General features: G+C 40.6%; 1 protein-coding gene across 1 annotated transcript in view; it reads left to right on the top strand.

Annotated features, from left to right (window-relative positions):
• ZNF292 (zinc finger protein 292) overlaps positions 1–22,998 on the top strand; it is an 89,492-nt gene that overhangs the window by 41,423 nt on the left and 25,071 nt on the right. The window contains exons 2-4 of the mRNA XM_074990912.1: positions 8,515–8,669; positions 9,893–9,971; positions 10,785–10,920. Coding sequence (XP_074847013.1) covers positions 8,515–8,669; positions 9,893–9,971; positions 10,785–10,920 — 370 coding nt within the window. The remainder of the gene's footprint in view (positions 1–8,514; positions 8,670–9,892; positions 9,972–10,784; positions 10,921–22,998) is intronic.

Here is a 22,998-nt window from a genome sequence, read left to right as displayed (position 1 = left end):
TGGTTCCCAGACTTTTCAGCATCACCCCCTTTTTGATTTTTGAGAAACTTTCACGCCCCCCCACCTCTTCTTTACCATCATCCAACCCCCCTCTTAATAAAAAATTCAATTAATTTAAAATAAATACAAAAACTTGGCATAATATTTAAAATTAAAAATAAGCACAAATAGGTTTTTCTTGTCGGGGCCTGGTGCAGCACCAGGTGCCGGAGTCCCTTGACAGCCTCCAGAGCTGCCCATGCCAGTCTCCCATGCCCTGTGCTGCCAGACCTGCCTTCCTGAGCCAACTGAGCCCTGTGCTTCTGGGGCCAGCTGCCCGGGCCAACCGCCTGAGCCCCATGGGTCAGCTGCCCAAACTGCCCACCTGAGCCCTGCACTGCTGGGACCAGCCGCCCACCCATGCTGCGGGCTAGCCACCTGAGCAGCCTGCCTGAGCTTCATGCTGCCAGGGCCAGCCAAGCCCTTTCTCTCTCCCAAAGCCAGGCAACACCAGCCCTCCACTCTTACCACATCCCCTTCCCCTGAGCCAAGCACCCCCAGTCCCTCATCTAACCCCACATGCATTGCCATTTGCAGGAGGCAGCTAACTCCACCTGGGTCTTCAGCAGCTGCCTGCTTTTTATAGTGGCTGTGCCAGGTTGCCCACGTAAAATGGCAGGGGCTGAGATCAGGAAGCAAAGCTGGCTCTTTCTTGGGCTGTGGGAATGATGGGGTGAGCAGTATTGCCTCACACCGCCCTCCCCGGAAATTCTTCACACACCCCAGTTTGGCAAAACATGTACTATAGCTTCCACAGCAGTAGAATGAAACAGTTGTAAACTAACTCATTTTCAGACATCTAGTTGGGATATGTTATATCCTGGAGTAATGAATCACTACTACTGCTGGCAGAGTAGATATTATATTTTTCATTCCCTTTTAGATAAATGGTGGAAGAACATTAAGCCTTAGTCTTCACGGGTTCTTATTGCATGTGTTAGGGAACCTACATTTAAAGAAAACAACTCAGTTGTCAGTTCTTAACAATTTTGGTTGCTAGATTAAACACTATTGTTTAGCCCTATTCACACAAATCCTACAAACTGATAGCTGGCATAAAACTTGAAGTTCTCGGATAATAAACGCCTAGATAAGGCCCTTATCCTGCAGATGCTTATGTGTCTGCCTAATTTATTATGAGTCGTCTCACTGTAATCAGTGGGATTAGTCATGGTGTGAATGAATGAGTAGCAAACCCAACCTTCCAAAAACTTACTCTGGTGGCCAACCAAATTAGGTGTTTCTAGGCCGGTTCACATTTTTGTGATATTTCTGTTGGAAAAAATTTTTGAAATACTTCATGTTTCTAAATTGCCAAATAATGTTTAGTCCTTATGTCCTGGCAAAGATGAAGTGGAGAGATGGCAAAATCAGACAATAGGAAGTCAATGATAACTACGTAAAGTTCGTTCAAGTTATTAAGTGACTGTCCTACATACAACACAATAGCCCTAACTAATACCTTTATTTAATTCCATCTGTTGGTGTAATTGTATTCTTGAAAGGTTATAATCATTTTTAAACTAGTGATAAATTGACAAGCAATAAAAATTAACCTGTGGTTGTGGCTGCTATTACATTCAAACTCCAACTACCTTAAGAATGGGTAAAGGTATTTTGTTTCTCATACATTGGCCGAAGAAAACTATTCTGCACAGCTAGTATAGTTTCACAAATAAGACCAAATATCAAAGAATCTTCTTTAAAATGGGACTTATTTTCTGGAATAGTGTTCTGGGGTAACAGCAGAAATTTTTTTGAAAGCATTTAACTCTTGACAAGGTACACTTACACTGCACCCTGTTGGCAGCAGCCATGAAAACCAAGCTGCATCTATGATGTGATGTGTATTTACATGTGTCTCTGAAAGCCTATGATAGGTGGAAGCAGCTTGGAAAGGCTCTGGCTATTCTCCACGCTGAGAGCTTTCCTTGCTACCTCACCTCTGCCAGAGTATTTTGGTTTGGTGGCAAAAAAGTAGGGGGAATAAAGGGGCACTCATTTAACACAAAATCAGGATGCCAGGAGTGAAATTAATCCAGATGCTTGAAAAGAAGAAATACTATATTTGCCTTTACATCGGTGTCAGGAGCTTGGGTACTAAACACAGAAATGGAATGGCTTATTTATGAGCACAAATTCAATGTAGCTGCTGTTACTGAAACTTGAGGGAAAGACTGACAGGACTGAAATGTTAAAATTACTGGTTAAAACTTAGGAAGGAACAAGTAGGCAAAGGGGTTAAAAGGAAAATGCTGAAGCCACCTAAGAGTTTTTAATAGAGGATTCCTTTCATTTATAATACTGTGGAATTGGCCCGTTCCTGGATGGATGAGGTAGAATTATTAATAATGCAAGCAGAAGTGTTTATTAACTATTTCTGTTCTGTATGGGAGAAGAGAACCAGTTGCTGATTTCATATGTGATTGATAAAATATTCCTGACACAAACAGAGCTAAGTATGATAGACATTTTTAAAATATCTCCATGTCACTTGTATCTAGGAATTTTTAAAAAGTTAGCCTTGGAGGTCTTGCAGTTGTAAATGTTGATGTGCAGCAACTCCTGAAACAAGGGAGTAGTTCTAGAGCCCTGGAACAGAACTAACATTTTGTCAACATTTTTAAAAGAGTAAATGGGATGCCCTGGATAACTATAAAACCATCAGCCTGACTTTAAGCCTGGGCAAAATAATGGAATGGCTGATGCAGGACGTGACTGATGAAGAATGAAAAGAGGGGAATATAATGAATGCCAGTCAACATGCGTTTATAGAAATAAGTCTTGTTGAGATAGTTTGATCTATTTTAATGAAATTACATAGTTGATTGATAAGGTAATAGTGTTGCTGTAATAAAAGAGATACAGAATCAACATGGCACACAGATTCAAAATTGGCTGAATTATAGGTTTTGGAATGTAATTATAAATGCAGAATCATTAAGTGACTGCGTTTCTAATAGTGTCCCCTGGGACAGGTTCTTGACCCTGTACTCTTCAGTATTTTTATTTGTTGACTTGGAAAAACACACTAAATCATTAGCAAGAGAGTTCTCAGATGGCACCAAGATAGGTAAAATGGTAAGTAGTGTAGAGAACAAGTCCAGAGAGCAGTTTGAACTGATAAGATTCACAGACGCAAGCTGTGTTTCAGTAGAGGTTAATGTGAGTGCATACATGTGGGAACAGAAATATAGGCCTGCTTGCAGGAAAGGAGATTATATCCTGAAGAGAGGCTGAAGAAATCTCCACTGAACAAGTGGAACACCATATAACCAAATAGCCAGTGTAATCGTTGGATATATAAACATGAAAATAATGGAGTGGAGTAGTTATATTTACCTTGGCTGGGGCAGCCAAGGTGCTGGTACTCAGCACTGGCAAGTACCAGCACAAAAAAAATCACTGTTTATCCCTATTAGGACATGGAGGCACCTGTGTTACCACCACTGTAATACTATGTACAGTTTCGGTGTCCACAATTTAAAAAAGGAGGCTGAAAAATTGGAGCAGGTTCAAAAAGCTATAAAAATGATTTAGGGCTTTATAGTGAACAACTCTGGAAAAACCAAGCTTATTTACCTTATCCAAAAGAAGATTGAGATGATGTGGTAATAGTCTAGAAGTAATTCTGTGAGGAACAGATATCTAATTCAGAGAGCTGTTCAGTGTATCATACCCATTACAAGAGCCATGGCAGGAGGTAGGAACTAGCCAAATTTAGACTAGAAATTTAGTGCAATGTTTTAATAATGAGTGTTTATCATTGTAAGAACTTACCAATGGTTGTGGAGGAGAAACTTTTGAATCAAAGCTACATCTGCACTAGCCCCTTCCTTTCGGAAGGGGCTAATGTAGATATAGCTCAAGAGTCAAGCATAGGCATCTGACTTGAAGCAGGTATCTATTCAGGGAAATCTCCCATGGCCTGTGTTATGTAGGAGGTCAGGCTGACAAGCACAACAGGCCCCTCTAACATTAAAATGTATGAATTCCCTGATGTGCTATAAGTGCCTTTTCTTTATCGCATGAAATTCCATTGAGGTGTAGCTTAATGGCAGTGTGTTCAAAAATCGCCATTTCCATTCTCCATGCGTCAGAAATGTGCCCAAATCTCAGGACATGCTTTGGCTGGGCTGGCACAGCAGCCCCCAAAGCAGTAGCAACAGCATTAACAGAAAACATGTAAAAGCTGCCAGAGCATTTGTAATAGTATGGAGATGAGAGAGAACCCAGCTTGGCTCTTCCTGAACTTAAGAACAAAGCCTAGTTTCCTACCATTTCTACCTGCTTCCAGTGGGCACCAGGTGGGTCAGGAGCTCCTCCAGATCTGAGGTGTGGGAAGAAACTCAAATCTGGCTCCATTCATAAACATCCCAGATTAAGCACAGCCCCTCAGCTGCCTATGTTTGCACCTCTTTGGTGCCATCTGGAGCAGGAGCCCCATGTCCCCAGGTGACGAATAGAGCTTTTCACCCCAGCCACTCACATGAACCTTCCCTCTGGATTAAACAGCCTTCTCTTGCTGCCTGCTAATTTGGTTAGTCGTGTAATTCAAGTGATAGGAGTCTGTGCACTGAATGCTTAGGTTCCAAATCCTGTTGATGGTGTGTGATAGGCAAGTCATTAGAGATGTATATGATAAAAATATTTTTACCTTTGTCCTTAAAAATAAACCCACATTAATATTATTAAAACAAAAAGCAGTCAAGTAGCACTTTAAAGACTAGCAAAATAGTTTATTAGGTGAGCTTTCGTGGGACAGAGCCATGCTCCTCTACTAACATCATGTATGCCATCATGTGCCAACAATGCCCAGATGGTTTGTATATTGGACGGACTTCTAACTCCCTTAGACAAAGGGTCAGTGGGCACAAAACAGACATCAAAACACTCCAGATCCACAAACCAGTTAGTCAACATTTTAATGGAATGGGGAATTCTGTCAATGACCTCAAGGTATGTTGTTACTGAAGAGACATTATTGCACAGTTTTAGAGAGAGAAGTGGACGAGCTGACTTTTATATTCAAATTCGGCACATTAACACAAGGTTTAAATCGTGATGGGAACTTTCTGAGTCACAATAGCCGTGTCTACACGTGGATGCTACTTCAAAGTAGCGGCACTAACTTCGAAATAGCGCCCGTCACAGCTACACGTGTTGGGCGCTATTTCGATGTTAACATCGACGTTAAGCGGCGAGACGTCGAAGCCGCTAACCCCATGAGGGGATAGGAATAGCGCCCTACTTAGACATTCAGCGTCGAAGTAGGGACCGTGTAGTCATTGCGCATCCCGCAACATCGAAATTGCGGGGTCTGCCATGGTGGCCATCAGCTGAGGGGTTGAGAGACGCTCTCTCTCCAGCCCCTGCGGGGCTCTATGGTCACCGTGTGCAGCAGCCCTTAGCCCAGGGCTTCTGGCTGCTGCTGCCTCAGCTGGGGATCCATGCTGCATGCACAGGGTCTGCAACCAGTTGTCGGCTCTGTGTATCTTGTGTTGTTTAGTGCAACTGTGTCTGGGAGGGGCCCTTTAAGGGAGCGGCTTGCTGTTGAGTCCACCCTGTGACCCTGTCTGCAGCTGTGCCTGGCAGCCTTATTTCGATGTGTGCTACTTTGGCGTGTAGACGTTCCCTTGCAGCGCCTATTTCGATGTGGTGCTGCGCAACGTCGATGTTGAACGTCGACGTTGCCAGCCCTGGAGGACGTGTAGACGTTATTCATCGAAATAGCCTATTTCAATGTCACTACATCGAAATAAGCTATTTCGATGTAGCGTTCACGTGTAGACGTAGCCTATAGGGGCTCGTCTACATACTTGGCTCAGTCTAATTCTTGATCTTCTCCCCCACCCCTCCACTCTCTGATTTGCTCACCTTGATTATCTTTTTCTGATTTGTCCTTGCTTATCTGTTTTTGGTTCTCTGTGTCTTAAATATTGAGTCTGTTCTGGTCTGGCTATGGTCTGAACAAGTGGGTCTGTCCCACGAAAGCTCACCTAATAAACTATTTTGCTAGTCTTTAAAGTGCTGCTTGACTGCTTTTTGTTTTGATAGTGTATAGACTAGGACAGCTTACTCTCTGTTACTATTAATATTATTGTTTCCTTTAGGTTATAAAGTCAGGCACATAAAAATTAAGAAATGCCAGATTTATGATTGACTGTGCAATCATAATGTGGTCTCTTAATGCAAGTATATCATGGTGCAGTTTTTAATTACAGGAACATATTCTTTTTTCAGACACATTGCACAGGTTAAATGCTCAAGAGTAAGAGTGCATAGTAATCCAATAAACTTCTCCCGTCAGTGGCCTGTGAGAGAAGATTAAAAAATGGGTTTGTTTTGTTTGAAAACGAGAAGGCTCAAAGATGTAATAGCAGCTTTCAAGTACTGAAAGGAGTGTTACAAGGAGGAGGGAGAAACATTTTTCTCCGTAGTCTCTGAAAATAGGACAAGCAGCAATGGGCTTAAATTGCAGCAAGGAAGGTTTAGATTGGACATAGGGTAGAATTTCCTAACTCTGGGTGGTTAAACACTGGAATAAATTGCTTTAGGGAGGTTGTGGAATCTACATCATTGGAGTTATTTAAGAACAGGTTAGATAAATATCTAACAGGGATGATATAGTTCGGGGTCAGCAACCCCTGGCACGGGTGTCAAAAGTGGCATGTGAGCTAATTTTCATTGGCATGTGAGGTGGGAGCTCAGACCCTCCCATCTTCTCAATGCAACCAGGATTAACAAAAGATCAGCTAATGCTACCAACCACCACCTGAAGCTGTTTTAAGTAGCAATATTTGGCTACATCTACACTACAGAGTTAATTTGAGATAACAGCTGTTGTTTCAAAATAACTTTATCATCTACGCTATGAATGTGCTATTTCAAAATAGCGTGTGCGTTGTTTTGAAATTGGTAACCTGCATTGCAGGAGGAATAACACCTGTTTGAAAAGACGTATTTTGAAACCGGCACTATTAAGATATGGAATAGTGCTATTTCAAAATAAACCGTAATGGTGCCCAATAGCACTATTTAGCAGTATGTGTCCAGAAATACTATTTTGCTATTTTGAAAAGCATTTTGTGTGGTAGCTGTGTTATTTCAAAATAAGGTGTTTGAAATATTTTATTTTGAAATATCTCTGTAGTGTAGTTGTAGACTTTGAAAAGTATCACTGACTGTTCAGGCCCTATATACAGGCCAGTAGGTCAGATTTCAGCACTCGGACAGGTTGATGACCCCAATATAGACGGTCCTTGGTCCTGTTGTGAGAGCAGGGAACTGGATTTAATGACCTCTTGAGGTCCCTTTTATTTCTAGGATTATATGAGTCAAGGAAAGCCGGAGAGCCTCAGGCAGGTTTTGGCAGGATGCAGAGTTACAAAAGAAAAGCTTGGGTACCTGAATTCAGCAAAATGGCAAATTCAGCTATAAAAATGCTGAAATCTCTGTATCTTGGGAAAATGCCAAATGCTGCAGCTGGAGATCCCAGAGACCACAAGACCCTAGTTGAGATAAAAGGAGCAGTTATGCCTTTTCTGTTTCACTCTCTTCAGAATCCGATGGACACAAGGCTATTGAAAGTATTCCTGTGTTAAATAGGAAAGTAAATTTTAATCCTCTCTCGCTAATGTCATGGGGATCATGCATTGTGTTTTTAGAATCTATTTTGTCAAGTCAACTTTCCTTCTAGGACAGACAGTATTTCTTTATAAATAGCACAGATAAATGAGCAGAAGAGAGCATGCGGAGTACTGTTCCCTGTAAGGAATGAATTTATGTGGCCACCCAGGAAAGATTTCAGTGGCTCTCAGATGACTAGCAGAGCTTCCACAGCTAGATTTTTTTATTTCTGCTGGTGTGCACATTGACATACGCCTCAGTGCACGTAAACATTTATTCTGCACATAGATGGAAAAGATTGGAAGGAACTTTGATTCAGACTTCCGAGAAACAGTTCCTTCTGGATAGAGAAAGTAAGGAGCAGCTAGAATTTCCAGACTTAGTTGCTTTAGATACCCATACTATCATTTAGGTTCCCGAAGAAATGAAGTTTCAGACCCATAGGTCTGCACCTGTGAAAATCTAGCTTCTTATATATGTTCCCAAATATAAATTTGATGTTTAGCTTTAGACGTTTACATTTTGAAATGTTGGCTTTTAGTATTAGAAGTTTGACACAACTTAAAAATTATAATTATATGGATTGAGGAGAGGGAGAAGATCAAAGTCAAGTCAATTTGTATTTCTTAGCGTAGTGTAATTCTGAGTTCCGGCTAAGTTTTCAAGAAACCTTCTTTTTCTGAAAGCCAAAAGAAAGTCTTGTTTAAGTAGGAAGTTTTGGGAATTCATACCTTATCATATAAAGAACATACAAGTGGATTAGCTAAAGAGGAATAAAATATAAAACTGGAAATTGCTGTGGTTAAATATATTTTGTAATCACTTTTTGTCTTGTCTTCTCAACAGACACTCCTAGAACATGCAGAAAAGTGGAAGACGTCGGAAGATCCCTTGCCATTGTTGGAGGTATACACAGTGGCTATCCGAAGCTACGTTAAAGCACGACCTTACCTTACCTCTGAGTGTGAGAAAGTAGCCTTTGTGCTTGAACGGTTAGCACTGTGAGTATATTTTCAGTCATCTGGTTACTGTGTGTAATATCATTTTTAAGCCATTAGCATTGGATACCTGATCATTTCTAGATTCAATTTAGCATTCGGTTTGATCCATAAGACTTGGGGTCTTGGTAGGTGGGAGACTGCTTCTCTCTCTGTGCTACTCTCTCAGGCTCTGTCTACACTACATTCCTCTTTCAAAAGAGGAATGCAAATGACAGAAATTGAAAATGCAAATGAAACACTGATTTACAAATCTCACGCTTCATTTGAATAATCTCTTCCAATCACGTTTTTGGGATGGATTTTTTCAGGAAAAAAACCAGTTTAGATGGGGTTCCTTTGAAAAAAATTCTTTCCTTTTTTGAAAGAACCCTTATATCTCTTTTTTTCCAGGAGTAAGTCTTCTTTTGAGAAAAAAGGTTTGGGGTTTTTTTGCCCCCAAAAGAATCCCATCTACACTGCTTTTTTTTAATTATTATTTTTTTTAAATAAATCTCTTCTGAAAATGCGATTGGACAGGAATATGCAAATGAAGTGTGAGATTTGTAAATTAGCACTTCTTTTGCATTTTCGATTTCCCTCATTGGCATTTCTCTTTCAAAAGAGGAATGTAATGTAGATGCATCATCACAGTTGCAGTTGACAGGTGCACTCATTCCTAATTTAAAATAAGCAGTCAGGCCTCCAGTACATACTGCATGGCACATCTATTTACTTGGACTAATGTAGGATTGGACTTTCAAGGGCAATCTATATATATAGATGCAGAGTAGTTTGATATTTTCCACATAGTTTTATTATAATTTGTGGCAATGCAACTGCATCTTTGGATAGATAGATGCCCCTTTTTATTTTTGTATACATTTAATAAGATATATATGTATGAGTTTTTGTGGATTTTAAGCAGAATAATAGATAATGGCTCTTTTTAGACAATTGAATGACAAGTAGGGGATAAGTAACAGAGAGGTAGCCGGGTTAGTCTGTATCGTTGAGAACAACAAGAAGTCCTGTGGCACCTTATAGACTAACAGATATTTTGTAGCATAAGCTTTTGTGGGCAAAGACCCACTGACAGAGCAGGTCTTTGCCCACAAAAGCTTATGTTCCAAAATATATGTTAGTCTGTAAGGTGCCGGAGGACTTCTTGTTGTTCACATAGGGGATAGTGGATTTTTTAGTGCATTCCAAAACTATGTGAAGTCATATTTTTTTTTGACTTTCAGAAGCTGTGTTGAGCTTTTACTTTGTCTGCCTCTTGAATTACCCGAAAATCAGTGGGAAGAGTTTCAAGCCTTTGTACAGGTGAGAGTTCTGTTTCTTATATAAAAGAAAATACTGATGAATCATGGGATCATCAGCTTTTAAAAACAGTTTTGGAACCTTGGAATATTGAGTCAGAAGAGTTAAGATTAACCCTTTGCTTGCTTGTGTCTTTTGTGAGAAAGTCACTCAGCTGGAAATTCTTTGTGCTATCAGGTAATCAGAATGCAAATCACGTCCTTATTTAGGAAGGAGTGGATATGCCAGTTTTGTAGACTAAGTTTTTTAGGGTGAAAACCAAAATCCTGGTCCCCTCTATTGAAAAATAATTCAGGGGAAGCTCAAAGAACGATATTTATTCCTCCCAGTAAGCACAATGTTCTGTGACCTGCTGAAATGGCCAGCCTTTGCTAACTAAATTATTGTAAGTATTTACACATTACAGAAAACTGCCACCTGTCAATGTGCATTTTTTAACAAATAAGAATATTTTGGAACTCAAATGAATTACCTCATGTCAGTATGCTGATGGCCATGGTTATTTTTAACGTTTCCTCCCAGTTATTAGATAGATACTTGAATTCCAGTATAAAAAAAGGTTCTCTTTAAAAGTCTTATCAGAATCATGCTAATGTATAAGGTGGACATTCTAATACTTATTGTTCTTGGACTAAAACTCTAAATAGTCTGCATGTATGGATTACAAATTACTTATTATATTGAGTCTTTTAGAATTGAAGTTTTATATGAAGGGACAGGTATTACTTTTGAAGTTTCTCTTATGTTAAAAAAACTGCATGGTTTTATGTAGTTTGTCACTGCAATGCTCTTGAAATATCTAACGCTTTTCTTTAGGCGGCTCATGAAAAGTTGATGGAGAACGGTAGCTGTGAATTGCATTTTTTAGCAAAGCTTACTCAAGAGAAGGGGGTGTGGAAGAATCCTGTGCTGTGCAGTATTCTTTCCCAGGAGCCACTGGATGAGGATAAAGGTAAATTTACAATGCCTTAAGAAAAAAATAAGTCTCTACAGTTATTTATGAATTCACTTTCTTTACATATATACAAATAGTGCTGCAACAATCCTGCTGGGTATATAGCGTTGCTATAGTTGAAGACTTTTTCACAACTTCCTTTACTGATCTCACAAAATAGGGTTTTGTCCCAGTCTCAACAGGTTTTATAACCAGACTTTTTTTCTGAAGTAGGTACTGAAGGTGGCCGAACAGGATGTACTTACATAAATTGCTTGTATGTAAGTAAACCAAAGACACCACTATATTTTTTCATGGCCCCATGTTTAATAGAAGACTGAAACTGTTTCCACCTTCTACACTTAAGAAACCACATTTAAGAAACCACTACAAACACATTACAGATTTAGAGATTGCAGTGATTTGACTTTCTCCTGAGAACTGGGACTCTATTTGAAATACAGATGTCTTGATTTAAAAAAAAAAAACCTAAGCATTATTATTGTTTTTGAGTACAGATTGTTAGCTTTTTCAATATCTACTTTAGCTCTGGCTATACGGGAAAGTCTTCCTATTTTGCAGTTCAGACACTAGAATAGAAACACTCAGTTTCTGCTTCCTGTAGATACAAGAGACGCTTGCGATTTGCAATTTCATGTATTTGTGGATCTCTCCCACCCTCAAGCCCTACCTCTTCCTGCCTGTGCTCTTCCCTCTTCCCCCTATCTACCTCATCCCCCAGCCACTGGGTGGGGCCACGGCCTCAGGGATTACTGGAGGGGGGCTGTTGCAGGATGGCAGTAGCCATCAGCTGTCCCGCATGCTCTCACCCGCACCATTAGCTGTGGCAGTTGTGAGCCATGGGGAAATGGTGCACTCACTCTGCTTCCTCGTGCCCCCAGTATTAACAGATTTCACCATTCACTGCGATGTACGTGCTGTGGCACTATTAGATGGGATTTTGGATTTTGTGTTTATTGGTACAGTCATAGGTTACAACTGTATATAGTTAGCACTTTGAATAAAATTAATTAAAAAATAAATTGTTATTCTACATTTTCATTATCCTTTAAATGATCTATATGACACTAGGAACACCCAGGTCTACACAGCGAAGTGATTTTGAAATAACAGCTCTCATGTAGAAATAACTTTGCTAGTATCCACACAATGCAACCGCAATTTTTAAATAATTTCAAAGTAGTTGTTGGCTTATTTTGAAATAGATAAACTTCATTCCACAAGGAATAGCGCTTATTTCAAAATAAGCCATGGTGTGTCTGTTTCAAACTAGTCTCTATTGTGTTAGATGCTGTATTTTGAAATAGATAAGAGTATTTCAAAATGCATTTTGTAGGTATAGCAGCATTATTTCAAAATAAGCTATTCTGGAATAAGGCTTCAATGTAGACATATCCCCGCTGATGAATTCACTTGGTCTCTGAAATTAGACACACTTTGTGGCATGCATTAATATTTTGTTTATATAATACACCTACTAGTAACAGAGAGTTTGTATTGTTTCCATGTTCTCTCTCTGAATATCATGCTGATACCAATTTTGAGATTGAGAGGCGCATTTGCCAAATAACTTAAATATGATAGAATGGTAAGTCTGGCTCTAGCTAATTTTTAAGAGGCTAGAGTCCTGCACTTACTTAAAAGAAGATGTTGTGGTCAAGTGGTTTAGGTGCTCAACTGTAATCCTGAAGGCTGAAGGTTCAAATCTCATTTGGGCCCCTTACCAGTAGCTGCCACTCTCTGGTTGCTCCTTACCCACCCTTATTTCTCTACTGCTGCTGTCTGTTCTATTGTCAGAGCTGAGTGCCTAGCCAGCAGCTGCCACTTTACAGTCACCCAGCTTTGATGGTAACATGGAAGTAAGAGTGGAAATACTGTAACCCCCTATATTCTTGCTACCTCACTACAGTCTTTGTTTGAGGTTGAGACCCCCAGTTTGAGAAATGGTCTCCCCTGTGAAATATTTATAGTACAGAGTAAAAGAACACAAAAGACCACATTTCACTGTGAAGACCATATTTCATGGTCTGACACATTTTTCGCCAATATGAATTTGTAGAGCCCTAGCTGTGAAGCTGATGTGCCTTACCCATGCAGTGTCGTCATTTCCCAGACCTGAAGAATTCTGTATGACTTAAAAGCTTGTGTCTCTCATCAACAGAAGTTGGTCCAGTTAAAGATACTTCCTCCCCCATTTTCAGTCCTAACCATGTCAAGCCAATGAGCTCTTGACTCCGGAGACTTTGAGTACTCTGAGCAACTGTGTTCTAGCCTATAATTTGTGTAAATTGGGGCAAATCGTGCAAATCAAATGTAAATAAATCAAACTTCTAAATTTTTTGTTAATTTTATTTGCAACCTTTCCTTCACATGTTTAACATGAATCAAATGTTACCATATATTTGCAGAAAGCAAATGTCAAAGTCACACATGAAAATATGGACAGCTATTTTATTTCTCTGTTATGTGGACATATTTCTTATGTTCATCTAAAACAGGAAACAGAAGCATCCACATGCAGCTTACTTGACAAATCAAAACTAACCAACATAGTTTAAGTGTAGAGTATGAACTAAATGAAGAAACTGCTTATGATCAGTCTACAGTGTTGAGTGAGAAAATATTTATTCAGTAGTTCAATAATAGATCTGCTATTAGTTTGCACATACTCAGGAAGCAGTAAAAAGCTAAATTAGCAATATAAATTACTTATGAGTCACATAGTTCTGTTACTCCCTTAGGTACCAGCAGCAAGATCTAAGATAGTTGCTTCTTGGTTGCTGTTCTTCAGCCAAAGGATATCTGTCAATACCAACTTTTTGTTTGATGGCCAGATATATAAACAAATTAAAGGGACTCCATTGGGATCACCACTTTCAGGGTTAATTGTGGAAGTGGTAATGCAACGCCTGGAACGGATTGCGCTACCAATAATTAGACCAAGAATTTGGATACGTTATGTAGATGACACATTTGTTGTCATTAAACACACTGATATAGAATGTGCATATAGTATTTTAAATGAAACGATTAAGGTATTGTATTCACTATTGAAAAGGAATGTAATCAAAAACTTCCTTTTCTTGATGTGTTAGTTAACTGCAGTGAAACAGGGTACCTTGAAACATCAGTTTATAGAAAAGACGCATACGAATCAAATCCTTAACTTTTTTAGTAATCACCCTGTTAGCCATAAAAGAAACTGTGTAAGAACTCTTTTTGGTAGAATTAATACATGTTGTAGTACGGACTTGTTACGTGAAGCGGAAGAGAAGCACCTTAAGTATGTATTCAAGTTGAATAGTTATCCAGTGAATTTTATTAGAAGGTGTTTATATAAAAATCACAAACCTATAATTACTGCACCCCCAGTAAAAAGAGTAATATTACCATACATTAGAAATATTTCTGAGATGACATCGAGGTTATTAGAGCGGTTTGAGATTAAAGTTGAACACAGACCAACAAGTACGTTGAAGAACGTTTTATCTAAACCAAAACATCTAATTGAATGTACTTCTAAAACCAATGTGATTTATAAGATCCAATGTTCAAATTGTTCCAAACATTATGTTGGACAAACTGGAAGGAAGTTAAGTACTCGTATACAGGAACATCAAATGGCTGTAAAACGGCATGACCCCTTATCGTTAGTTTCATTGCCTGAGGATAATACCGGCCACAAATTTGACTTTAATTATGTGAAGGTGGTAGGACAAGCTGATCTAGGCATGGAAGAGAATTTTTGTAAGTGTGGTATTCTGGAAACGATGCAGTTAACTGGCATATTGATTTGGATCCAGTGTTCGTACCCATGAGATTGAGATATAATAGAAGAACAACTAATGAGAATGTGATCATTGGCAGTTGGTTTAAATTGGAAGGCATGTGTGACCAGTTCTGGGGTTTTGGGCTTGTGTCTGTCTGTTTGTTTGGAGTTTGGAGTGCTGAGCTGTCTGTCTGTTTGAAAGGCCGTGTGCTCAGGGTGGCAGTTGGAAGCTGTTAGCCTTGACTAGGTTTGAATCAGAACACTGTGTGCTGATTGGCTGAGCTGAGCTGAGCTGTAGTCAGAGGGAGGGGCTATCACGAAGGCCAGAGCGTATAAACCCTGCTGGCGGGCGACCAGGGAACCTGCAACCTGGTCCTGCGAACAGGGTGATTGCTAACAGGAGGGAGTTTTGAGAGGGGAGTTTAGAGGGGGAGGTTAGAGGGAGCTAGTTATTCTATAGCCCTTAAACATAAATCTTTATAATAATCCCCATATATAATTAAATTAAATTAAATCAGAGCAGGCAATGGAGGCAGAAGCCCAGCAGCACAGTGGAGGCTATCCTGTTTATTGTCTCAAGTGTAATATGTATGACTACCTGCCCTGTGGGCGGGTGGCGTATGTGTGCACTCGATGCAGGGAGCTCCTGACCCTCAGAGACCAAGTGTGGGCTTTGGAGGCCAGGGTGGCTGAACTGGAGAAGCTAAGGAAGGCAGAGAGCTATGTTGATGAGGCTTTCCGGGACATAGTAGGGCTGCCCCACCTCCAGCTTGACAGCCCTGATGCTGTTAATGAGGATGAAAGGCTCGGGGAAGGAGAGCAGTCAATGGGAGCAGAGGGAAACCATCCCACAGTTGGGGCCCTCCTTCCAGAGGGTGCTATGTTATCCTCTCGCACTGAGGATACCTCTCCAGGGGAGGAAACGCCAGTTGTTAGGAAGAGGCAGGTGTTAGTTGTGGGGGATTCGATCATCAGAAATATAGATAGTTGGGTTTGTGATGACCGGGAGAACTGTATGGTGACTTGCCTGCCTGGTGCAAAGGTTGAGGATCTTTTGAGGCATCTAGATAGACTTATATGCAGTGCTGGGGAGGAGCCTGTGGTCGTGGTACGTGTAGGTACCAATGACATAGGGAAGGGTAGGAGAGATGTCCTGGAAGCCAAATTTAGCTTGCTAGGAAGGAAACTGAAATCCAGGACCTCTATAGTGGCATTCTCAGAAATGCTTCCAGTTCCACGCGCAGGGCCAGGTAGACAGGCAGAGGTTCAGAGTCTCAATGCATGGATGAGATGATGGTGTAGGGAGGAAGGGTTTAGATTTATTAGGAACTGGAGACGCTTTCGGGGTAGGGAGAGCCTATACAGGAACGATGGGCTCCACCTAAAACAAGGTGGATCCAGATTGCTGGCATTAAACATTAAAAAGGTCATAGAGCAATTTTTAAACTAAGAGATTGGGGAAAGCCGATTGGTACAGGGGAGCAAGTGGATCGGATGGAGACTTCTCTTAGACGAGACTCCATTGATAGACATTCCCTAGAACTCAGTCAGAAAGAGAAGATGGGAGATGGTAAAGTATGGGCCAGATCAGATGAGAAACAGTCACATCTAAAAAAAAAAAATCCAATGCATCAGTGAAGGGCAGACATATAGATAGTGGTAGTTTTTTAAAGTGCTTTTACACAAATGCTAGAAGTCTGTCTAATAAGATGGGTGAACTAAAGTACCTCATATCAAAGCAGGAGATTGACATAATAGGCATCACAGAAACCTGATGGAATGAGGACAATCAGTGGGACACAATCATACCGGGATATAAAATATATTGGAAAGACAGAACGGGTCATGTGGGTGGCGGAGTGGTACTGTATGTGAAAGATAATATAGACTCAAATGAAGTAAAAATCCTAAATGAATCAAATTGCTCCACAGACTCATTATGGATAGCAGTTCCTTCCTCTAATAGGACTATGTCACTAGGAATATATTATCGACCACCTAACCAGGACAGTGATAGCGATGCTGAGATGTTAAGGGAGATTAGAGAGGCTATCAAAATAAAAAATTCAGTAATAATAGGGGATTTCAGTTATCCCCGTATTGACTGGGTACATGTCACCTCAGGACAGGATTCAGAGATAAACTTTCTCGATGCCTTACATGACTGCTTCTTGGAGCAGCTGGTACAGGAACCCACAAGGGGAGAGGCAATTCTCGATCTAGTACTGACTGGAACGCAGGATCTGGTCCAAGAAGTAACTATTACAGGACAGCTTGGAAATAGTGACCATAATATAACAACATTTAATATTCCTGTGTTGGGAAGAACACCGCAGCAGTCCAACACTCTGGCATTTAATTTCAAAAAGGGGAATTTATACAAAAATGAGGACGTTAGTTAAACAGAAATTAAAAGGGAGAGTAACTAAAGTAAAATCCCTGCAGGCTGCATGGAAACTTTTCAAGGACACCGTATTAGAGGCCCAACTTAAATGTATACCCCAAATTAAAAAACACAGTAAGAGACCTAAAAAAGAGCCACTGTGGCTTAACAACCATGTAAAAGAGGCAGTGAGAGATAAAAAGGCATCCTTTAAAAAGTGGAAGTCAGATCCTAGTGAGGAAAATAGAAAGGAACATAAACACTGCCAAATTAAGTGTAAAAATGTAATAAGAAAAGCCAAAAAAGATTTTGAGGAACAGTTAGCCATAAACTCAAGAAACAATAGTAAAATATTTTTTAAGTACATTAGAAGCAGGAAGCCCACTAAAAAAGCAGTGGGACCCCTGGACGATAGAGATATAAAAGGAGCAATCAAGGAAGATAATGCCATTGCAGAGAAACTAAATGATTTCTTTGCTTCAGTCTTCACAGCTGAGGATATTACAGAGGTTCCCAAATCTGAGCCGTCCTTTGTAGGTGACAGGTCTGAGGAACTGTCCCAGATTGAAGTGTCAGTAGAAGAGGTTTTGGAACTAATTGATAAGCTAAACAGTAACAAGTCTCCAAGACCAGATGGCATTCACCCAAGGGTTCTGAAAGAACTCATGAAATTGCAGAGCTATTAATGGTGGTTTGTAACCTATCCTTTAAATCAGCTTCGGTACCCAATGACTGGAAGACAGCTAATATAATGCCAATATTTAAAAAGGGCTCTAGAGGAGACCCTGGCAATTACAGACCGGTAAGTCTAACGTCAGTACTGGGCAAATTAGTAGAAACAATAGTAAAGAATAAAATTGTCAAGACACGTAGAAGAACGTGATTTGTTGGGCAAAAGTCAGCATGGTTTCTGTAGAGGGAAGTCGTGTCTTACTCATCTATTAGAGTTCTTTGAAGGGGTTAACAAACATGCAGACGGGGGGATCCAGTGGACATAATATACTTAGATTTCCAGAAAGCTTTTGACAAGGTCCCTCACCAAAGGCTCTTATGTAAATTAGGTGGTCATGGGATAGGAGGAGAGATCCTTTCATGGATTGGAAACTGGTTAAAAGACAGGAAACAAAGGGTTGGAATAAATGGTAAATGTTCACAATGGAGGAGGGTAACTAGTGGTGTTCCCCAAGGGTCAGTCCTGGGACCAATCCTGTTCAACTTGCTCATCAATGATCTAGAGGAAGGGGTAAGCAGTGAGGTGGCAAAGTTTGCAGATGATACCAAGTTGTTCAGGACAGTCAAACCCAAAGTAGATTGTGAAGAACTTCAAAAAGATCTCCGCAAACTGAGTGATTGGGCAGAAAAATGGCAAATGAAATTTAATGTGGGTAAGCGTAAGGTAATGCACATTTGGAAAAATAACCCCAAGTATGCATACAATGTGATGGGGGCAATTTTAGATACAACAGATCAGGAAAGGGATCGTGGAATTTTAGTGGATAGTTCTCTGAAAACATTCACATAGTGTGCAGCGGCAGTCAGTAAAGCAGATAGGATGTTAGGAATTATTAAAAACGGGATAGAGAATAAGACGAAGAATATCATACTTCCCCTATATAAAACTATGGTACACCCACATCTTGAGTACTGCATGCAGATGTGGTCTCGTCACCTCAAAAAAGATATACTGGCATTAGAAAAAGTTCAGAAAAGGGCAACTAAAATGATTAAGGATTTGGGAACGGGTCCCATATGAGGAGAGGCTAGAGAGACTGGGACTTCTCAGTCTAGAAAAGAGGAGACTGAGGGGTGATATGATAGAGGTATATAAAATCATGAATGGTGTGGAGAAAGTGAATATTGAAAAGTTATTTACTTGTTCCCATAATATAAGAACTAGAGGACACCGAATGAAATTCATGGGTAGTAAGTTCAAAACTAATAAAAGAAAATTTTTCTTCACGCAGCACACAGTCAACCTGTGGAACTCCTTGCCGGAGCAGGCTGTGAAGGCCAGCACTCTAACAGAGTTTAAAAAAGAGCTTGACAAATTTTTGGAGGTTAGGTCCATAAATGGCTATTAGCCAAGGGTAAAGTATGGTGCCCCTAGCCTTCAGTCAAAGGCTGGAGACAGATGGCAGGAGACAAATCGCTTGATCGTTGTCTTTGGTTCACCTCCTCTGGGGCACCTGGTACTGGCCAGTGTCGGCAGACAGGATACTGGGCTGGGTGGACCTTTGGTCTGACCCAGTATGGCTGTTCTTATATTCTTAATGACTGATTAGGACTATGCGGAAGGACTATATAAAGACTGGTTTTAGAGGATCTCTCACTAGGCACTGATGATGTTACTTTGTTTAATGAAACGTTTGTAATTTAAAATTGTTAAGCTCAGCAAACATTTTAAATTATTAAATGGATATCTGTCAATTCAGTGTTCGTTCCACCCAGGTTTGCTCTTGGCTTCAGGAAAAACTGTCATTTGGGGAATGTTCTCTTACACATGTACAAAGGAGCTGTATATGGTAACATTTTTTCCCATTTCATTGACACTACTTAGATGTCAGGAAAAAGAAGTTACAGGGATCAAGGAAAAATAATGAATATTGACTGCATTACATTTGTATGAAACATTAGAGAATTATCTTATTTAAAGGAAACTGCAGTGCTTTGGTGCTTACACTCTTCTACCATGTGTTACAAAGGAACTGTGGGGAGGTGATAGCCTAGTACTTTGTTCTGTAGCATTAGTGCCTGCAGAATTCTCTAGCCCACAGGCTGCTTCTTTGCCACTGTTGAATTCTGCAACCTTTTTGACTTCATACATGGCTTCTCCAGTCATCAGACTCATATTCTCCAGCTTCATTCTCTCTCATGGGTTTCATACCTTGATTTCTTTTACTGGTCCAAGATTTGTCTTGTGGCATATTTTTAAATTCCCAGAGGCTACTGTGAACCCTAGTAAAAGTTCACTTTGGCTTTTGTTGACATACTGCTATCTGCATCAGATCCAGCGATCTGATCGGTAGGAGAAGACAAACGCTAACTTTGGGATACTGACTCTGGAAGCCTGCTAAATAAGGGGCTGTGCAGAACTCCTAAATTCTTTTAAGACTCTATAGGTGCTCCAGGCTCCCAATGCACCACAAACTACCCTGATCCCTTAGTCCCAGTGACCTTGATATAATCCATATCAGGACCATGGCTTTGGCTCAATTCTATTTACACATTTCTTACCCCCTACAATGATGTAATTTCATTGTCCAGACTTTGTATGCTAGACTTTATGTGCAGTGAAATGGAAGTGTTGATCCCATATTAGCAAGACATTATTGGTGAGGTGTAGTAACTTTTATTGGCATAATTTCTGTTGGTAAGGGAGGAAAGTTTTCAATCTTACTCAGTTTTTCTACAGGTTTGGGTCAAGTTTGTCTCTAGGCTTTGGTAGTTTGTGAACCTTAATGAACAGTGGAAATTAAATGTACTTAATATCTTTCAATAAATCAAGATATTGGTAAGCTGTGTCTCATTCTGCTAAGGCATGCTTGTTTTTCTGGACCAAGAGATGAAGCTGTTTGTATTGAAATTATGAATTCAAGATTTGTCTAGCTTTTCTTGGGGCATTGGTCCTGGGGCAGAATTAAGTTTATTTTAGTACTTTATATGAATACACAGACGTTAACTTTTTTTGTCTTTTAACCTCTGAACTGAATAGATCTGTGATGTTTGGGTCTTTTGATAACTACTGCGCTCTTTTAGGTCTCTCCGTCATCCCCAATAAATTACTGTCTTGTATTCTTACTATTAACTCCATCTTTACTGAATTTTGTCTTGGAATATACTAATTAATATAGATTCAGATCTTGATCACAGAATAAGAAAATAGAAGTGAAATTGCCCTATTTGGAAGTGCAAAATAAAGTTATACATTAAAATTTTAACTGCAGTAATATCATTATCGCTTGAGAAGACTATAGATATCACATGTAGAAGTGTAGTCTTCAGTCTGAGATCTTCTTATTTCAGAGGTAATAGAAAATATTCCAATATTTATGCTTGGTAGAGTAGCTGAAACAGTAAGCACTTCAGTTGAAGGGATTATTAGGGCCTGTGAGTGGAAGAGCAAGGTCAAAAACTTGGCATTAAAATATTAAATGGAGTAATTTTAATATCATATGGATTAGAGGGAAGACTCCTGAGTTGGACCTGTGGTTTTAAGTCGAAGGTCAGCTTGTATCATATTTCAGAGATAACAGAACATGTTCCAGTGTTTTGGAAGGCAGACTAGCTGAAACAATAAACACTGCAGTTTAAAGGATTATTGGGGATCTGTGGGTGGAAAAGCAAGGATGAAAACAAGCAAATTTAATTAGTCACTGGGTCATTTGTGGGTTGGGGAGAACATGAAATTTTTTAATGAAATACTTGAAAAGTGGGCATTGAAGCATAATTTCTTATGCTTTAAAAAGGAAATGTCCCACTATAAGATTTAATGTACACGTTCAGATCTTTAATATATGCTGTAAGACAACCCCCAGCTTGTCCTTGTGGGTAGTCAGGTACTGCGTGTTTCCTAGCCTGTCTATCAGTTCATCTGTGTACAAGACGGGGTAAGTATCAACTTGGGAAATCTCATTTAGCCTCCAACAGTCATTACAGAATTGCATGGTGCCATCTGGCTTTGGTACTAGCATGATGGGGCTTGATCACTGACTGTGAGACTCCTCTATTAACTCCTGTCTCCAGCATCCATTTAACTTGGGCCCGTATCTCCTCCTTTTTGGTGGCAGGCACCTGGTAGGGCCTCATGGTTATCCGAGCCCCAGGGCTGGTGATGATGCAGTGGACAGCTCCAGATGTTCACCCCGGTTTTTCGGAGAAGACATCCTGGTTTCTGCAGATCATCTGCGACACGTCCTTCTTTTGGGCTGGTGTTATATCTGGCCCCACTCTGGCTGGTAGTGGTGCCTCTGCTGAGGCAACTAAGGGGGCTGTGAGCTGGTCATGCAGGCATCCCTTTCGTGCCAAGGCTTTAGGAGGTTATATGATATATCTGCTCCAACTTTCGTTTCCCTGGTTGTCTTACTTTATAGGTTACTCTCCCTGCTTATTCAATCACCTCAAAAGGGCCCTGTCACTCAGCTAGGAGTTTACTTTCCATGGTGGGTACCAGTACCACCACTCGATCACTGGGTTGGAACTGCTGAAGCTTAGCTTGTTGATTATAGTGAGTCTGTTGGGCCTCCTGGGCCTCTTCCATGCGATTTCTCACAATGGGGGTGACCCGGGCCATCTGGTCCTTGAGCTTTGCTACAGAGTCCACTATGTTTTTCCCCTCACTGGCCTCTTCCTCCCATCCTTCTTTCACTAGGTCCAAGAGGCCTCGGGGTTGGCGCCCATATAGCAGCTCGAAGGGGGAGAACCCAGCGGAAGCCTGCGGTACTTCCTGGACAGCAAACATGAGGAAGGATAGTAACATGTCCCAGTCCTTACCATCCTTACTCACCACCTCCCTGATCGTGGCTTTTAGAGTCCGCTTAAATCATTCTGCGAGGCTGTCTGTCTGGGGGTGATATACCAATGTGCGCAGCATCTGTACTCTGAGGAGCGAACATAGATCCTTCATTAACTTAAACATAAAAGGGCATTCCTGATCTGTTAAAATTTCTTTCGGGAGTCCCACCCTGGAGAAAGTGCTCACCAATTCTTTCCCTATGCCTTTTGAGGTTGTCATTAGCAAGGGGGCCGGCCTCTGGATATCGAGTGGCATAGTCCAATGCAACAAGTGTGTACTGGTAACCCTGAGTCATCTTTTCTTGGGGGGCCCACCAGATCCATAGCAGTCTGTTCAAATGGGGACTCAGTGATGGGTAGCAGAACTAGGGTGGCCCTCAGGTGTGGGTGGGGACGGTGCAATTGGCATTCT

Source organism: Carettochelys insculpta, chromosome 3 (assembly GCF_033958435.1).
Source record: "Carettochelys insculpta isolate YL-2023 chromosome 3, ASM3395843v1, whole genome shotgun sequence".
NCBI classification, from domain to species: Eukaryota; Metazoa; Chordata; order Testudines; family Carettochelyidae; genus Carettochelys; species Carettochelys insculpta.
Note: the sequence above shows the minus strand (reverse complement) of the source record. Positions and strands in the feature narration are given on the sequence as shown.